Source organism: Procambarus clarkii, chromosome 6 (assembly GCF_040958095.1).
Source record: "Procambarus clarkii isolate CNS0578487 chromosome 6, FALCON_Pclarkii_2.0, whole genome shotgun sequence".
NCBI classification, from domain to species: Eukaryota; Metazoa; Arthropoda; class Malacostraca; order Decapoda; family Cambaridae; genus Procambarus; species Procambarus clarkii.
Genome location: NC_091155.1, coordinates 37,276,790 through 37,296,415, shown reverse-complemented (window position 1 = coordinate 37,296,415; position 19,626 = coordinate 37,276,790). Strand labels below are relative to the sequence as shown.

The following is a 19,626-nucleotide window of genomic DNA, read 5'->3' as shown; positions in this document are numbered from 1 at the left end:
CTGCAACGCACGTGCCGCCTGTACCCGAATAGAATCATCAGAGGATTGGGTAAATTGAGTCACAAGCAAGCAGCAACACTCACAGGACTCAGGGTCGAAAGTATCACCGACCCAACAGGCAGCGTGGCAGAGGCAAAAACAATGAGGGTCACCCTGAGACAAGGGGACCGAGCAACCCTCAAACTCGCACACAGCGAGTGGGGACTCCGGGGTCACATCCATCGGACCCACGCGCCCCCTAGGGGATTCCCAGGGTCCTGAGCGTTTACTTTAAGAGGACTCGCGCTCAGGTAGTCCCAGGCAGGGTGCTGCAAACCGGCGCCCAAAACTACCAAGCAAACTTCTAAAGCTGAACCCCAGGGACGTGTACACTCACGGGGACCTAGCAGGGGGCGCCACCGAGGAGAACAGTGGAAGGGCAAAAACAAACTGAATAAAATGACAGAACCCCCCACCAGGCAAAAACAAAAAGAAAAACAAAACCCCGCAAGAGGACAGCGAACCCCAAGGAACAGAGCCGGCCGCGATGTCGGGAATTACAAGCTAAGCAGCACCCTGCGCCCCTACCAGTGCAAACTGCCTCTTACCTGCCGGTAACAAGGGAGAACAGAACACCCAAGAGCCCAACAGGCGGCCGAAAAACCGAAAGGTAAAACGGACCAGCAGAGGCAGACCCCGAGGAGCCTGTGGAAGGTGGCCCCAAGCCCCAAGGGCAGTACTTACAGGGCACCTAGGGAAGGCAGCCCTAGGCGCATGCAGCCCGAGTACTGAAGATAGCTCCTGGCTCTCGCACCCACAAAACTAACACCACACTCAAAGCACAGTGCAGTAGCGACACCGGAGCCAGAGCACACGACCATCGCCTATAGCATCAGCCTCAAGAACTGAGGTGTGGGTAGCCGGCGCGGGGGGTCTGGGGCTCCCCCTTCCCCCTCCCGGGGAGGGGGGAGCTGCGCAGACAGCGGCGCGGCAGTGTGTGACGTCACACTAATTTGCTTGTTTTCGGTTGGGGAGTTCTATCCACTAGTTCGGTATTAGGTAGCAATTTTAACCAGAATAGGGGTTTGTTTTGGGGCGCTTACCTTTCTGGGTGCCTGTTCCGGTCGATGGCAGACATAGAATGCTTCCAACTACACGGGGGCTTCTATAGGCCATTGCTCCCCTTGCCTCTCTGAGGGGGCCCGGTTCTGGCCGTGGTCCCCGGTAGGCCTAAGAACTCCATACACATGACTGATGCCAAAGTCTGACATTAGCATATCAGCCTGGGATAGCTCCGGGGAGCCGACGGGGCTCCCCCCAGAAAAAACTACTTTTTTATAACCTCGTATAACTAGTTTTTAATCCAATGAAGACATCAATAACTTTCTAAAGGCTGTATAATAAAAACACTACTTGACACTTAATAAAATTCAAATCTATTAAATGATTGTGTTGGTGGTAATATCACCCATTCTCTTAAGAATTTTCACTTGTATAATCAAGTGAAATATGTTACTGGAGAGAATTCAGATTTACATGAATATGTTCAATGATGCTACGCTTCTAGGGAGAAAAAAAAGACAGACGAGTGTCAGGCCATTTAAAATGAGTAAGAAAAGGAGTTAATGGCACAACTGTAAATAAATGCCACATAATTAAATATGGAATAAGGAAAACAGGCTAAACTCAACCTGTAAATTATGTTGACCAGACCACACACTAGAAGGTGAAGGGTGGTTCAAGATAATAAATTCACCAGAGGATCACCTCAAAGTCATGAAGCCTATGCTATACAGTACAGTACTTACAAATTTCAGATTGTGTTTTTATATAATGTTAGGACAAATACAAAACAACTATTCGTAACATCCATGAGACCAAAATTAGAACATGCAGCAGTTGTGAGTTTGTGTATCTTAAGATATCAATAAACCAGGAAAGGTTTCCAGAACCTGCTCCTACATGACTCATGAAGCTAAATAATAGAGGTATGAGGAGAGGTGGAAGGTGTTAAGGATGCCAGAGCCTGTGGGCCAAACCCACAATGTCATAATATAAAAAGCTGGTTATTGCATTGGAAGAAAGAGAAAGTGATCCAGATCAAATGACATCCTAGACTAAACGTGGCATCCTATAATACGATGACGTGTAAATTGTTTATCTGGACTCGCACAAGATGTAGTACGTAATGGAATCCATAATATAATGTTTAGTTGCAGTAATTGTATATCATAAGAGCCAAAACATTCTAGTAGTGATTTACACAACAGAAATTGACATATGGCCTGGAGGAGGGAGGCCTGGTCGACGACCGGGCCGCGGGGACGCTAAGCCCCGGAAGCACCTCAAGGTATGGGTGCAATATCAAAATATACCATCGACACTAAACTATAACGCAAAGTTGATACGTCAAGAACACGTATAGAGATTCATCCACTTGATTTTAGGAAGGTTTTGCCAGATTGTTCCAAAAACAATATACTGTAATTTACTCTTAGAGTATAGGATAAATAAATAAAAGAATGTTCCATTAACAGCTTATTGTAAATTTATTAAATTAGTTTTCTTTATATTTGACATTAATCATGTCTCACAGGAACAGAAGTTAGTTCAATGGAAGTCAGGAGATTATCAGTGCAATTTAATTGTACTGATCTTTAACTGTTCAGATTAGGTTTCCAGGTAATCTTGGAAAAATAAGTAAAATTATGATACACTGTATTTGTGTCAATGAACATACAGAAAATTTAAATTATTATAGTTGGTAGTACCTAGCGAGTGGCATTTAGCATCATGCAATTTTTATTTATGTGGCATTCTTGCCAGTAAAATTGGTTCGAGTAATTGGTGTAACAGCCGAGAGGAGGGGCCATGAGATTGACCCCTATGGTACAGGACCTTCTTGTGGCATTAGTGGCAAAGATGTAATGTATAAGGTTTCTTCATGAGGAGTCTCCCGTTTTTCATTGTTTACATCAGTGCTTGGCCAGATGCCACTTGTGAGGTGCTCGAGGTTATGGGGAATTACTCGTGTAGGGGAGAGACCTGATACTAGGCCATCTTGGATTACGTCCCTGTAGAGGAGGTAAATGCCTGTTTCCACTAACTTTAACACATCATGATCACTGCCAATTCCACTACCTTAGGGATATATGAATTAGGAAAGTACTTATATTATTAATCAATTTGTTTGTTACCAAGATCTGAGTATGAGTGGACCCCATGTTTATTATATGATGGGGCGAGTGAACTAAAGTTCTGGAATATCTCTTATAATTATTGCTGATTGTCCGGTGAATGTTTAATTAATGCCTGCTTTAATTTATGAGTAATTGTTGGTCAATTTACATGGATTATCAGTCGAGTTTCAGTACCATGGTCGTTTGAGACCAGGTGGTCCTAGCTATTGTCACTTTCTTTCCTCTGCAGCAATGAGAGGTAATTATCAAGAGATATTAGAATAATTAAAAGTAATTAGAAGATAATTAAACAGAGGTGGTGACAGCTCTTGGTTTTCAATCATTACAAGTGGTGATAGCAGCAGTTGTCCTCAATATTACAGTGGTAGTAGCAGCAGTTGTCCTCAATATTACAGTAGTAGCAGCAGTTGTCCTCAATATTACAGTAGTAGCAGCAGTTGTCCTCAATATTACAGTAGTAGCAGCAGTTGTCCTCAATATTACAGTGGTAGTAGCAGCAGTTGTCCTCAATATTACAGTAGTAGTAGCAGCAGTTGTCCTCAATATTACAGTGATAGCAGCAGTTGTCCTCAATATTACAGTAGTAGTAGCAGCAGTTGTCCTCAATATTACAGTGGTAGTAGCAGCAGTTGTCCTCAATATTACAGTGGTAGTAGCAGCAGTTGTCCTCAATATTACAGTAGTAGCAGCTGTTGTCCTCAATATTACAGTGATAGCAGCAGTTGTCCTCAATATTACAGTAGTAGCAGCAGTTGTCCTCAATATTACAGTGGTAGTAGCAGCAGTTGTCCTCAATATTACAGTAGTAGTAGCAGCAGTTGTCCTCAATATTACAGTAGTAGTAGCAGTTGTCCTCAATATTACAGTAGTAGTACCAGCAGTTGTCCTCAATATTACAGTAGTACCAGCAGTTGTCCTCAATATTACAGTAGTAGTACCAGCAGTTGTCCTCAATATTACAGTAGTAGCAGCAGTTGTCCTCAATATTACAGTAGTAGTACCAGCAGTTGTCCTCAATATTACAGTAGTAGTAGCAGCTGTGCTCAATATTACAGTAGTAGCAGCAGCAGTTGTCCTCAATATTACAGTAGTAGCAGCAGCAGTTGTCCTCAATATTACAGTAGTAGCAGCAGCAGTTGTCCTCAATATTATAGTAGTAGTAGCAGCAGTTGTCCTCAATATTACAGTGGTAGCAGCAGCAGTTGTGCTATGGGGACAGCTTATGCATTCAGATTGAGGTTCAAGTAAATGTCCAGTCCTGTATAATTAATTTTTGCTGTTTACTTCTAGCGATAACTTTGGTGACATGTGCCATTAGCCAACATGCATGTAGTGGAAGGCATTCGTTATGTTGGTCTTGTCACAGTGTCTCATGCCTGTGACTGACACTGAATTGGGCAAGTTTGGGTTTATTAGCGGATTTATTTGCTGTTATGCTTGGCTATTGCACTTGTAATGTTTCTAATGTTCAGTATTTATAACCCCTGTGCTTAGAGGAGTGTATTTTGTCTGAACTGTGGGGGATGGAGTGGTGGTGATCCTGCACTAAGCTCACGACTGCCTTTGCTCACTATGGCTTGGCAGTGTGTATGGTGGCCAACACTGCTGTCCACTCTAGGACAGGTGCACGCTCAAATTTCCATTCCTATACTGTACTTTGTGGAGTGTTTCTTTCACTCAACTTTGGGTTCTAGCTCCTGTAGTTTCACTTGAGCTTGTGCTGAGGTGAGATCTTCACTTCTGACATTGCTCGCTTAGTCTGGTCATAGTGCCTAAATACCATACAGCCGGGTCTAGTCCTAGCACGTTATCTCATCCTAAAAATCCCTTCCTCTTACCCTTAATAACTCTTCCCCCTATCTGCCACTTAACCACTCACCCTACAGGGTATCTTGACCTATATTTAAATCAAATTCTGATCTAGCCCGGCAGTTTCTCTTGAGCTTGTGCTATGGTGAGATTTTTACTCCTGAAATTTGAGGAGTGCATTTTTCTTCTGAATTTTATGGATGGCATAGTGTTGGACCTCAACGCACTCTCTGCTACTCGCTCGTTCAACTTCCAGTCGCAGCTTCGGTTCTGGTTTCTCAAAGTTTATCCATCCAGGCAGTCCACATTCAAGGCCTATTAATTAAGCTCTTGGCAGGTCTTTCCTGCTTCCGCACCATTTTGATGTAGTGGGTGGTGGACTTGGACTCCTTTCACTGGGTACGCAAGACACTCGAATGTCCACAAGTGAATCTGCTCGTCTCCAAGTGGAACCATCGGTTTCCCGATCATGTAACTATTTCTTATTAGGCGCCTTTGTGTTGGACACATTTCATCTGGACTGAACAAGGTGGACCTTTATCTACCAGCTCCCTATAGTCCAGATTTTGCTGCCGAGGTTCAAGAGCTTTGCATGACGCATTTTGGTGGTTCCCAAGTGACCAGTTGAGCTCTGGCTCCCAGCCCTCTTTTTCCTGAATTATCAGTGGTGGGATATATAAGGATGGGTTTCCTGAATTATCAGTGGTGGGATTTATAAGGATGGGTTTCCTGAATTATCAGTGGTGGGATATATAAGGATGGGTTTCCTGAATTATTAGTGGTGGGATATATAAGGATGGGTTTCCTGAATTATTAGTGGTGGGATTTATAAGGATGGGTTTCCTGAATTATCAGTGGTGGGATATATAAGGATGGGTTTCCTGAATTATCAGTGGTGGGATATATAAGGATGGGTTTCCTAAATTATCAGTGATGGGATGTATAAGGATGGGTTTCCTGAATTATCAGTGGTGGGATATATAAGGATGGGTTTCAACTCTGAATTATTATGAGTTTCTAGGTTCCCTTGACCCATATTAATTTAGGAAATAGGTGGTAGTATCTCTCATTATATTCTATCATCATCATCAGTAGAAAGTTGCTAAGTGCTCTATGTTGTATTTTCTGGCACCACAACAGCACTGGTAAGCTACTGTTTCCTCTACAGTATACAATCTCATTTACTCGAGTCAAGTAGTTTCCCTTGCTACCTCTGGCGGAAGGCTTAGAGGCGCTACTGTACTGTAAGAGCGTTGCTGAAAAAAATAGAGCATGAAATGCTCTAAATGAAATGAAATGTCCATTTGAGCAGCACCTCCGGAGCTTCCCATTCTTATCTCTAACACTGGGACTGGGAAACACACATTTATCCGGGAAATATGCATTTATCCCTAAGGGGGCCCGGGAAAATCTATTCCCAACCCGTTAACGTGTGGTTATCGGCCTATGATGATCCCCAGAGTAATGTGGTTACCATCATATGTTGATTTGAATTATCACCCAGTTTTTATACACATGAATGTAAGTGTGGTTATATTTTAATGTAAATAACGTTGTTAGCCTAGACCCATGCAAAAAATTCTGCTCTGGATTTTAATTGCTTATTATGCAATGAGATTATCATGTATTAGGTGCTTGTAGTTACCATCAACTCACAATTTATTGTTTCTCGCTGGTGTCTGAATCTAGTTTTGGACGACATTTTAGCGGTAAAGGAGTGGGGGGTTGCAAGACACTTCCTGTGAGCTAATATAACATGTATTTATCCTTTACACTACAGTAACAAATTCTCATTTATACAAAACAAAATTAAAAACTTCAAAGTTTTGCAGCAACAAGGCCACAGAAGCAAGTTATTTGTTCGAGCAAAACATCGCTACTGTCGTGACAGTCTTAAGCAGGCGATGAGTCACAATAACATGGCTGAAGTATGTTGACCAGACCACACACTAGAAGGTGAAGGGACGACGACGTTTCGGTTCGTCCTGTACCATTCTCAAGTCGATTGTGTGGTCCAGGATGGACCGAACCTTCTAGTGTGTGTGGTCTGGTCATCAAGACAGTCTTAATCTACATACAATACTCTATATACAATGTAATGTTCACCTGTAGCCAGCAAGTGATGAGTCTTTTTACTATGGGGAAATTTCTATCAATTTAAAATAACAATGACTAGATTCATTATAACTAAATGGCATCACATACATCTGTTCTTGTTCCAAGGAATTACATTTCTTTGGGTTTAAGAATGTTGTCAGACTCCTCTTCTAATTTAGATCAATGCTGCTGAAATGCAAAAAAATGCACAAAAAATAATTAGATCAATGAAGTTTTGTGCGTAATATGCAGAAAAGTTGTGTATGTTTATGAATAAAAATAATGTAAGCTCCTCAGTGATATGTGGTTTTGAACAAGATTACAAAATGTAGAGTGAAAATGCTACAATAATTACCATAGGTACTGTATTATGACACTTCTTGCATCACTCTTATTTTCAATACCTGCCATGAATAAGAGCAGAATTGATAGAAGAAAACATGGCATTGAGTGAAAGGAAATGATGAGCAAGTGTGTCTGTTACTTATGGAGCCAAAAAGAGTCCGTCAGGACTATTTACTCATCAGGCACCAACCTACTTGTCTCTCCACTGTGACGAGAAACTTTACCAATGGTCTAGCCACGGACAAAAGGGAAGGACGACAGTGAAGGGTTATCTTGAGGTTATCTTGAGATGATTTCGGGGCTTTAGTGTCCCCGCGGCCCGGTCCTCGACCAGGCCTCCACCCCCAGGAAGCAGCCCGTGACAGCTGACTAACTCCCGGGTACCTATTTACTGCTAGGTAACAGGGGCATAGGGTGAAAGCAACTCTGCCCATTGTTTCTCGCCGGTGCCTGGGATCGAACCCAGGACCACAGGATCACAAGTCCAGCGTGCTGTTCGCTCGGCCGACCGGCTCCCACTCAACTCAAGCTCAACTCAACAGGGTAACTCAAGCTACCACTGAATTGAGTTGACAGCTTGCTATCATGCCATAATTCACTCAGGAACACCATCTAGGAAAGAACAGGAATCATGAGATCCCCAATTCTCTCTGCAAACTACTCGTCAATCAACAGTCACTCCACCAGCTGCAACCAGAAGGTAAAATGCACCCGAGCGCACGCCCTGTCAAAGTGCACGTAGCTAACTACATGAACTCCCTAACAAGAGACCTCACCGTGGATAGCTTGTCCCTCACACTACGTGGAAGCCAGATAACTCAAGAGGAGCCAACTTGCAGGAGAGGAATTCAAATTCCTCCGAGCAGGTATTTTTGACAAAGCAAGGAAAACACATGCCAGCTACCAGGGGAAGAAATAATATATATATATAGGAAACACACAATGTGGATTTACCTAAACAGAATTATGAAACGAAAATAAAAGAATAAAAAGCAATGAACAATTAACAAAACTACTATTCTGGAATTCCCAACACCTCCTAGCTGAAAGAGCAGCAGCTCTCAGAATTCCTGTCAAGGTGCACTTTTAACCACACAAGAATGTATATAGTTTTATGTAATGTGCAATAACAGCAAAAACAGTATTTATTGTTCAAAGAATATAACATGTAACTCATGTCACATCTTGAGGTTATCTTGAGATGATTTCGAGGCTTTAGTGTCCCCGTGGCCCGATCCTCGACCAGGCCTCCACCACCAGGAAGCAGCCCGTGACAGCTGACTAACACCCAGGTACCTATTTTACTGCTAGGTAACAAGGGCATAGGGTGAAAGAAACTTTGCCCATTGTTTCTTGCCGGCGCCTGGGATCGAACCCGGGACCACAGGATCACAAGTCCAGCGTGCTGTCTGCTCGACCGACCGGTTCCCCGGTCCCTGGACATTCTAATGAACTGAGTATATCTCTGACTACCAATGTTCTACTGTACACATACTAGTACTATGATGTAAATAATATTATTGACAGCCCAATACAACATTACACTTGAAAAATATTGGTAAAAACATTCAAAATACAAAGAAAATATTATATATTCAATGTGTGCGCTGTTAGAAATTAGTGCAAAATATACGTGACTACACGTGACTATTCCACACACTTGAGTTGATCAAATTACACACTATTACTGCAAAAAGCCAGAGGAAAACCAAACAGTGACATTGAAATAAATCAGTAATAATATGCAGGCGATGAGTCACAATAATGTGGCTAAAGTAAGTTGGCCAGACTACACACTAGAAGGTGAAGGGACGACGACGTTTCTGTCCGTCCTGAACCATTCTCAAATCGACTTGAGAATGGTCCAGGACGGACCGAAACGTCTTCGTCCCTTCACCTTCTAGTGTGTGGTCTGGTCAACATCAGTAATAATATCTTCGCAACAGATCTGTCAATACCTGTATTTTGCCAGAATTCCTCACCCCCATCATGGCCAATGTGTTCACCTAGTTGCTCACCTAGTTGTGTTTGCGGGGGTTGAGCTTTGCTCTTTCGGCCTGCCTCTCAACTGTTTACTACTACTTTTTTTTTCTCCACACCACACACACACACACACACACACCCCAGGAAGCAGCCCGTGACAGCTGACTAACTCTCAGGTACCTATTTACTGCTAGGTAACAGGGGCATTCAGAGTGAAAGAAACTTTGCCCATTTGTTTCTGCCTAGTGCGGGAATCAAACCCGCGCCACAGAATTACGAGTCCTGCGCGCTATCCTCCAGGCTACCAGGCCCCCTATGTATGTATGTCGCATACAATGTTTTCTTGTTTTCACTTTGTCTGTGATCATGGAATACATTTTTAACAATATTAGACTGAAATTTTTGTATTTATTTCTTCCATGCACTGTAAGGGTTGTTAAGGAATAGCAGACACATAGCCCAAGGGTTAATATGTCAAAACTGAAAGAGAGAAGGAAAAAAAGTGGTGATATAACCAATACAAAAGAGAGACAGGAAATTACCAAACTGACAAGGAATTTTTTTAATCTGTAACTTCAAAAACAAGAGACAACAGACTCAATATAATGAAACAATATGCTAAACAGGTTTACAATAGTTCTCTCTTTGGCAACAGTTACATAAAGTGAAAACAAGTGAAGTGAGAAGGTGGTGCATACCAAAAACCATCCATAGTTTCAAAGTGTTATATGAAAAAGATTATTGGAAAAACACAGAGAAAAAATGATCAGGGAAAACTGGCAAGCCATTACGACTATATAGCACTGGGAAGGGGTCAGGATAAGGATTTGAGATGGGATGGAGGAAAGGAATGGTGTCCTACTACTTGGACGGTCGGAAATTGAACGCCAACCTGCATGAAGCTAGACCGTCGCTCTACTGTCTACCCCAAGTGGTTGGATACCAAACATGACATTCCAAGTGTAGTTCTCATCCTATAACTATATTATAAAATAAATATATATATAAATAAGTAAATAAATAAATAAATATATATATTATATATTATATATATATATATATATATATATATATATATATATATATATATATATATATATATATATATATATACTGTATATATATATATTTTTATATTGCTTACTTTTAAGTTTGTGTTGCAAGGTATCTATTAGTATCTTGAGTCTCGGGGAACTTGGATGGAAGAGTGGGAGAGCGTAGACTAACACTTGCCGAGTATCTCACACCAGCAATGTCCACCTCATAATGACCAGCCATTACGTAGTCCGCAGTCACATATGCCATCTCTCCGTTTTCGTCATACTTCCGCACAAAACCAAGACAGATCTGAAACAAAAGGAATGCCTCAGCCGCATCAGTAGTTTAAGACATGTACAAATATGGCCAGTGATGGTAGTCCGGCTGTAACACCATCCAAACTCTCACAAGTCAAGCCTGGCCTCGGGCCGGGCTTGTGGAGTAGAAGAACTCCCAGAACCCCATCAAGCAGGTATATGTGGGCCTGCGGGCCGCTCCAAGCAACAGCCTGGTGAACCAAACTCTCACAAGTCAAGCCAGGCCTCGAGCTGGGCTTGGGGAGAAGAACTCCCAGAAGCCCATCAAGCAGGTATATGTGGGCCTGCGGGCCGCTCCAAGCAACAGCCTAGCGCTCTAAACTATCACAAGTCAAGCCTGGCCTCAGGCCGGGCTTGGGCAGTAGAAGAACTCCCAGAACCCCATCAAGCAGGTATATGTGGGCCTGCGGGCCGCTGCCAGCAACAGCCTGGTGGACCAAACTCTCACAAGTCAAGCCTGGCCTCGGGCTGGGCTTGGGGAGAAGAACTCCCAGAACCCCATCAAGCAGGTATATGTGGACCTGCGGGCCGCTCCAAGCAACAGCCTGGTGGACCAAACTCTCACAAGTCAAGCCTTGCCTCGGGCCGGGCTTGGGCAGTAGAACAACTCCCAGAACCCCATCAAGCAGGTATATGTGGGCCTGCGGGCCACTCCAAGCAACAGCCTGGTGGACCAAACTCTCACAAGTCAAGCCTGGCCTCGGGCCGGGCTTGGGCAGTAGAAGAACTCCCAGAACCCCATCAAGCAGGTATATGTGGGCCTGCGGGCTGCTCCAAGCAACAGCCTGGTGGACCAAACTCTCACAAGTCAAGCCTGGCTTTAGGCAGTAGAACTACTCCCAGAACCCCATCAAGCAGGTATCCCTTGAGCTTAAGACCATACAAGCTACAAACACTATGACAAATATATTTGTCAGTGTTTGAAATTTAACACAAAAATTTCTGGTATTTTTTATGTGCCTCAAAGTGCTTTAGATATTAGTTTTGTGTGCATCTCCACAATTACCATTTTCAGAAGATGGGTCGCCACATCTATAGAAAGGCTGGAAAAGTTTCAAGACTGTTTTGTAAGCTTGAGTAGTGAGGAGGCTCTATCAGTCTCGTACTGGTAGGGATCTTTGCACCCAGTGCTCGATCAATAGCCCCAGTCCAGCCTCCTAAGGCCTGGTATGCAACTCTATGGTGGTTAGAAACTGGTTAGGTCAAGGTAGGCCTTGAGAATATGGACTGGGGTTTATTGAGTACTAGGTGTGTAGATCCCGTACCATAACAAGAGCAATAGAGACCCCTCGCCACTCCTGCTTACAAAACAGCCTCTTCAAACTCTGGATTGCTACCTACATTCTTGGGCACAGTTGTAGAGGATGGTTATTCTAATGTTGGTATAAAGCAGTGTTCTACTTCTCCTAAGTGCATCACATTATGGCGATCTCAAACCTTGACCCATCGCAGTGCTCAAGCCTAACTACCTAGGAATTTGAGCGTCCATCGAGCTGACCAATCTAATTTCCATAAACAGCATCGAGAACCACCCAGACTGCTTATATTACTAGGCTAGGGGTGTCTGGGGTGTCGGTGAGGAGGGTAGTACCTCTGACAGAGAACAGTCGTACCTTCAGGTGCTCTTGTGCTTTGGTCCCCACCTGCATTCACCTCTCACCTGTGGTTCCTAGTAGGTGTTTACAAGCAACAGCAGCCCCACACACCCAGGTAAACCACTTCGAATGGTGAGGTTTAGCTTCACCCTTCAACCAAGTGAAGTTTGGCTGCAATTATTTTAAAAGAATTCCTTACTAGTCAGTATACTACTATCTAGAAGCTAATTACGTACGAATTCTGACTTGATGATTGTCACAATAAGTACTATCTAAACAGGAGGATTGCTTGAAATATATAGCATAGTTCAGACACAATAGAAGATGTATGGTATGAATTAGTCCATTTGAGAAAGACTACTAAATCAAGATAAATTAGGGGAATCCAACTATGAAATAAGAAAAGCCATTATGTTCATTATTTGTAAGGCTTTTTCATGACTTCATACAAAAACTGCCAAAGTAATATATCCCTTACATGACTATAACGTACCAAGTTATTAAGTGTAAAGCCATAACCAGTGGTAGTCGTTACACCAACAAACACATCATTACGGTATATCGGCTCACCGCCCCAAGCCCACGGGTCCACTTCTGGGTTGTGGTCCTCCAGCTGCAGCTGCACATATAACCTCTTAACACCTTCCTTCTTCTGCTTCTCTAATGCTTCTCGCCCAATGAAGTCGATGCTCTTCTGTAAGACCATAACACAAAAATTAGAGGCAAGTATATATGAAATTGAGTTTAAATAAGTAAAACCAGCGTTGAATGTAATGTAACGCCATTTTCTGGTTGAGCCTCTGGGACTTCGGGGAGCCTCTGGGGCTTTGGGGAGCCTCTGGGGCTTCGGGGAGCTTCTGGGGCTTCGGGGAGCCTCTGGGGCTCCCCAGAAAAATATAGTTAAATTTATATGAAGTATATTAACCCTTGCACTGTGCATACCATCCTCAGATGCTCAATCCATGGTGATCATACCAACCTTGAGGTTACCTTCAGCTGGGGCTCAAGGGTTTCGGGGGCTTAGCATCCCCGCAGCCTAGTCGTCGACCAGGTCTCCTGGTTGCTGGACTGGTCAACCAGGCTGTTGGATGCAGTTGCTCACAGCCTGATGTATGAGTCACAGCCTAGTTGATCAGGTATCCTTTGGAGGTGCTTGTCAAGTTCTCTCGAACACTGCGAGGGATCGGCCAGTTATGTCCCTTATGTGTAGCGGAAGCGTGTTGAACAGTCTCGGGCCTCTGATGTTGATAGTTCTCTCTTGAACACTGTGAGGGGTCGGCCAGTTATGTGTAGTGGAAGCGTGTTGAACAGTCTCGGGCCTCTGTTGTTGATAGTTCTCTCTCAGAGTACCTGTTGAACCTCTGCTCTTCAACGGAGGTATTCTGCACATCCTGCCATGCCTTCTGGTCTCATGTGGTTAAATAAAGTGGTAAGGTAAATTAAATGAGGTGGACCATCCTTAGATGTTCATTCCATGGTGATCATACCATCCTGAGAGGATTTTAGGTGCCCCTGCAAAATCTGAATTTCCTGTGGGGTGCACAGGGTTCTCATTCTTTACTTGAGGTCTCTTGTAAACATCTGTCATTTTGAAAAAGAAATCCATGGTTGCCCTCCATGCCTACAGGCTGCTGAACTGAAGGACGGGGCTCTAGCTCCCAACCCAGTAGTGTGGCATTTTTGCAAATATCACTTACACGTGAAATTACCCTCCTGTAAATGTGAAGATGACCACTATATGTGAAATTTATCCAATTGTAAGAATATTGGATAATATAAATTATAACTATGGAAGATAAATTTTTGTATACATTCAACCTGTTGACAATATCACACATAAAAAGACACAAACGAGACTAACATTGAGTTTAACGCGGAAGCCGCGGCCACACTCGAGAGGGGTGGTTGTCGAGTCCAAGTCTTGGCCCCAAAATGCATAAAATTTCTCAATCCTCAACGACCGCATTGCATAATAGCCACAGTGGAGCATGTTGTACTTCTTCCCCACCGACACTAAGTTGTCATACACATGTAACGCAAACTGAAAAGATAAATAATATTAATATGCACCAACATAAACAAACACAATGATTATATATTCAATTGCAACTGGAAATATTAACAAGATCAAATGAGATAATTCGTCCCAACAACACGTCCACAATACATAGTAAAGTCAGGTCAATCAATTTATTTGTAAGTCTTTTAAGAGATCAATGTAAGAATTCTAAAGCTGAAGACAAAGAGGGAAGGAAAGAGAGCAGTAAAGAACAAAGAGAAACAAGGAAAAAACCAGCGTTGAATGTAATGAAACGCCATTTTCTGGGTGAGCCCCGGAGGCTCCCTGGAGCTTATCGGGCTAATGTGTGTTATGTTAGACCGGGACATTAGCTAAGGAGTTCAGACCTACCAGGGACCAGCGCCAGAACCTGGCCCCTTCAGAGAGGTTTCAGGGAGCAATGGCCCTGGAAAACCCCATATGGTTGGGGTTTTTCCTTATCTGCCATCGACCGGGGTTAGGCACCCAGAAAGGTAGGCGTAACAAAACAAACCCCACATGGTAAGAAACTACAACAAAAACCGAACAGAGAGGTAGAAAACTCCCTACAATCCCAAGGAAACAAGCAAACAAGCAAACATCACACTTTACTGCCGCGCCGATCGTCCGCGCAGCCCTCCCCACCCCGGGAGGGGGAGGGGGGAGCCCCGGACCTACCGCGCCGGCTGCCAAGCTCCAGTTCGGAAGCTAAGCTTCAACCAACGCGAAAAAACCGCCGACCGGTGGGAGGGAGGGTTTCCAGGGAGCCTCCGGGGCTCACCCAGAAAATGGCGTTTCATTACATTCAACGCTGGTTTTCTGTGGGGAGCCCCTACGGCTCCCTGGAGCTTCATACCCAAAGAGAAGGAAAAGAAAGGGCTAACCCGGGAGGCGGCCGCCACAAACTCTGCAACGCAAAGCCAAGACAACCGGTCGCAAACCTGCGACCCAAGGCAACAAGAACGCCCAAGAACAGACGCACATATGGATGGGCGGCCAAAAACCTGTGCGACCCACAATTCCCTGCGCCTGAAATGAGCCCGAGACGTCACCAACACAGCAGCAATTGCTGCAAACGTCTGAACAGCACGGGCGCAAAGACAGACCGCAGTAAGAAGGAAAACACTGCGGACGACCCGGGAGACCCGAGCCCTGAAAACAGGGAACGAAGGAACCGGATCAACCACAGCGCATCCCCAGGCACGGTACGCCGGCAACAGCAAAAAGCACAACTGGACAACACAGGACGCACCCCCCGGCCAAACCAAACAAGTACCAATACCCCAAGAACCCCTCCGGAAAGCAGCCGTCTCGACCGTCGCCAGGACAGAGAAAGGCTGCACACCAATAAAGCTACCACCAGTACCAAAGAGGAGGAAACTGAAACCGAAGGGGCTACCACAAACTGAGGGGAAGAGAAGAAGGCACCCTGAACAAGGACCAGGATGGCTCAGGCGACTCATGAGCAGGCCGGAGGGGAAACAAAACGCGAGAAGACGTAATAAACGTCATACAGTCTCCAAGACGAAGCTCGCAGGTGGGACACCGTCAACAAAGCCACCTGAACACCATAGAGATGGCGATACCTGCGTCAAAATACCAGACGCGAAGAGCCAAAGAGAAGGCCGAACCAGTCACGGACAGGACCGATTCGGCCTGCTGAAAGAGGCGAAGCCTCAGGAAAAACGCCCCGGGTACGGACACCTATCAAGCAGCGTCTGAAAAGAAGGCCGGGCCGGCCACAGTGGAACCATAAGGACTGTTCTCGTGGGAATGGGCTGCAACTGAGCCAGAACCCGAAGCAACAGCTGGACCGGGAGAAGAGGTACAGGTACCCCCCACCTCGACCAGGCCTGCCGAAAGCCTCCACCGTGAAGTCCTCGCAGGTGGGAAGGGTGCCACAAAACGGGCGACGCCTAGACCACGCCGACCCGAAGACGTCCATGGCCAGGAGTCCATAAGCCCAACAGAGCCAACAAAACGAATCGGCGACGACTGGCCAACCCACGAAGAGGAATGAACCGAGACAGCTGTCCACCAGGACGCAGGACACACCCCGGACACGAACCACACGGTTAACCAAACCCCCTGTGGTTCCAGCAAGAACCACCAGAGAACAGTCCAAACAGAGCTGAATGGTAGAGTACCTAGTGACCCAAACCCTCCGAAGCGCAAACCAGACAGCCATGAACACCTGAACCGGGCTGTGAGCCCGACGGACAGACAGACTCCATCAACCTCGGCCGACCTGGTGAGCACTGGTCACAAAGCCCCAGCCGAGAGACGACCCATCCGTGAACACATCGAGCGAAGGCTCGGGGAGCCGCCAAGGCACGGAACCCCGAAAACCCCAAAGAGGAAGCTGGTGACGCAGCACCAACACCAGATCCCCAGAGGAACCCAAGGAATGCAAGAGGCGGAAGTAGAGTCTCCGTAGGAACCAACCGACGCCGGAGCCAAACCCGACTCCGCGGGCAGGCAAGCACGCCGAAGTGCAAACACCCGCACAACCGCCCAAGCAACCGCTGAGCAACCCGGGACCCCCTCCTGAACAGCCAAAGGCGGGACCACAGCCACAGTAACACTTCTGGAGGGAAGACAATGAGGGGCCCAAGAGCCTGAAACAAGGCCCAGGTCCGAACCCGGGACGGAAACAGAAGGTAAAACCTCCAGATCACCAGGAAACCAAACCCAGCGATCTGGAAAGAACCATCCCCTGGCGAGCAGACAAGCGGACTGACTGGGAGCCCACTCCAGCCAGTCGTCGAGGTAGGCCAGACACCGAATCTCAGACGCAGACAGGGCACTAAGATCCGGTAAAGATGCAAAGAGTATACAAAGTGCCCTTCACAAAATAGGGAATGCAATAAAAACAGCCAACCTGAAGCCCCACCACCAAAGCATTGTATGACAATCATATGAAGACATAGTATGACATATGACAATCATTATATGACAATATGACAATTATAATCAAAGCATTATATGACAAAGAGTGCTGGGAAGACGGGACACCACGAGAGTAGCTCTCATCCTGTAACTACACTTAGGTAAGTACACATAGGTAATTACCAACCGTGCTAGCCCCAGAAAAACTGGAGAGGAACGTGCCAAGAAGTGACCAGGAGGTCCAGGTCCACCATCCATGCACCCGGCCCTAACAGAATCCGAACAGGAGACAACAGTCCTCCGAGCAGGGCAGAGGATCCAGGGCGCAGACGGAAGTAGTCCAGAAGAACTGCAGACTGGAAAAGCTCATGACTGCAAAGAGCAGACGGGAAAAGCTCATGACTGCAAAGAGCAGACGGGAAGCCCAGAAGGATGGGGCGGATCGACCACGCCCCACGCCCCCACGAAGAGGAAATGACGAAGCGCAGGGAAGAAGCCCACCCCGCCAGCTCTGAACCCCCCCCAAGGGGGAGAAGCCGTCCTCCGACGCCAGCAGAGGCCGGAAGACAACCCAAAGCGCCCACCAACAGCGGGACCAAGCGAGAGGCAACAGAGCAAGCTGCTCCCCCAGTGCCCAGTCAACAGAGAAGGGAACAGAACCCCTTCAGAAAGAAAAAGTACACTACCGAAGTCATGAGGAGAGACTACGGGAATGAAACCACACTTCGCTGGAAGAGGAAGTGAGGGGAGACCTGATCACCACATACAAGATACCCAAGGGAATCGACAGGGTTGAGAAGGACAGGCTATGTAACACAAGGGGCACATGCACTAGGGGACACAGGTGGAAACTGAGTACCCAAAAGAGCCACAGATAGAATTAGTTTTTTTTTTTTTTTTTTTTCGAGTGTCAGAATGGGAACGGGAAAGCACTAAGAAGTAATGTGGCGACTCCTCACACAAGTAACGAGGCTGACCCCCATACAATGTCACATGTAGACATGACAGAGCCCAAGAGGCACAGGAACCGATACACCTGTTGACGGACGGTTGAGAGGCAGGACCAAGGAGCCAGAGCTCAACCCCCACAAGCACAACTAGGTGAGGACATATATTGTAAAAGCACAAGCCGCCGACTAGTGGCAAAGAGCACTACGCCGGCCAGGCAAAGAAGGCACAAAACTGCATCAAAAGGCCCACCTCGACAGCAAAACCACAAAGTCCCAGCACAACCACAACATGTGCCAAGACCCAAAAAGCTCAGTCTGCAAGCCAGGAAGACTCCGGAACCCCAAAAGGCAGAACCGGGTCAAACGAGGAAACAAAGTCCCCTGAACCCACAAAAGGGGGCCCAAGAGGAAGAAACCTCCAGAACGAAACCAAGGAACCCAAAGGAACCCAGAATCGAACCAGGGGGAGCCCAAACCACCACATTTGCCGGCGGAGAACACCACTAAAAGGCAAAGCACAGACCCCAGCAGAACGCCCTGGGAAAACGGTCCCAACAGACCGAAAACCGAGGGGCAAGGTGTGGGAGCAAGCATACCAGCCAGGGGCACTGAGCCTAAACCCAGAGGCTCAGACCCAAAATCAACACCCAAACGTTCCCAGAGGAACAGGCAACGGCAAGAAAACACCAGAAAAACAAAAACGACAACAGGAGAACAAAAACCCTGCAAATTTTTTGAAAACTCACCAGAGACGCTCGCTCGCACACCCAGACGCATGTAAACAAACCGCAACGCCGCCCTGGTGGCCATGCCGTGAAACCGGCAGACGAAAATGGCCGCCAGCAGGGGCTGTGACTGACGCTTAATACACAAAAACACGCCAGCAAATGTGGGAAGCTAGCAGACTGGAAGGGCGAAAAACGACGCCCAACAGCAGAAAAACCCCTGAAGGGGCAAAACCGCCCCAGAACTGCTAGCAGGCAACCCCCACAGCCCCGGGAACCAACAACAGAGGCCCCGGGGCAGAGCCGTCCTCCAAGCCCTCCGCCCTTAAAGAAAAGCAAGAGCCCATGGGAAAGGCAACAAGAAAGGGCCGCTGGTAAGACCCAGAAGCCTTGGCAGGAGGCACAGGCTCAAACCTCCGTCCCCAACCCGAACGGGGCATCCCCCGAAAACCGCCCGAGTCTCTGCCGCAACTGAACCCCGCCCCGACCCCGAAACCCGCAGACGGTCCGGAGCCGGGAACATGGAGAGAAAGGGGCGAGCAGCACCTAACCAAACTGGGCGGCCACGGGCATTCGAGTGGGGAAACCAACCTAGCATGTTGCAGCAACCTAACCTAGCTTGCAACACGGATGCCGCCTGTACTCTGAACAGTAATAACAT

The 19,626-nt window shown here is 46.3% G+C and overlaps 2 protein-coding genes across 4 annotated transcripts in view; both read right to left on the bottom strand.

Annotated features, from left to right (window-relative positions):
• Window positions 1–1,946: 1,946 nt before the first annotated feature.
• On the bottom strand, window positions 1,947–9,418 carry LOC138356035 (galactose/N-acetyl-D-galactosamine lectin heavy subunit 1-like). The gene is made up of 4 exons (XM_069311597.1): window positions 9,389–9,418; window positions 3,540–4,386; window positions 2,878–3,120; window positions 1,947–2,005 (listed from the first exon to the last, which is right to left on the bottom strand). Exons 1-4 carry the CDS (start codon window positions 9,416–9,418, stop codon window positions 1,947–1,949), a joined length of 1,179 nt encoding a protein of 392 aa, XP_069167698.1.
• LOC123754107 (pyruvate dehydrogenase phosphatase regulatory subunit, mitochondrial) overlaps window positions 6,731–19,626 on the bottom strand; it is a 118,746-nt gene continuing 105,850 nt past the window's right edge. For 2 of the 3 annotated variants that reach the window (XM_045736291.2, XM_045736292.2), the window contains exons 15-18: window positions 14,225–14,404; window positions 12,857–13,057; window positions 10,558–10,760; window positions 6,731–7,274 (exon numbers count right to left, since the gene is read on the bottom strand). In XM_045736291.2, coding sequence (XP_045592247.2) covers window positions 10,560–10,760; window positions 12,857–13,057; window positions 14,225–14,404 — 582 coding nt within the window. In that variant the 3' untranslated portion in view covers window positions 6,731–7,274; window positions 10,558–10,559. The remainder of the gene's footprint in view (window positions 7,275–10,557; window positions 10,761–12,856; window positions 13,058–14,224; window positions 14,405–19,626) is intronic. The other variant, XM_069308333.1, reaches the window with a different exon arrangement.

What these genes read in the sequence shown, in the direction of transcription:
- LOC138356035 (XM_069311597.1), bottom strand. Translation starts at nt 9,418, where the DNA reads ATGGGGGTGAGGAATTCTGGCAAAATACAG. An exon ending in GGAATTCTGGCAAAATACAG is followed by an intron (nt 4,387 to 9,388) that starts GTATTGACAGAT and finishes CTGTCCCCATAG; the next exon opens with CACAACTGCTGCTGCTACCA. An exon ending in GCCACTAATGCCACAAGAAG is followed by an intron (nt 2,006 to 2,877) that starts GTCCTGTACCAT and finishes TTTGGCCCACAG; the next exon opens with GCTCTGGCATCCTTAACACC.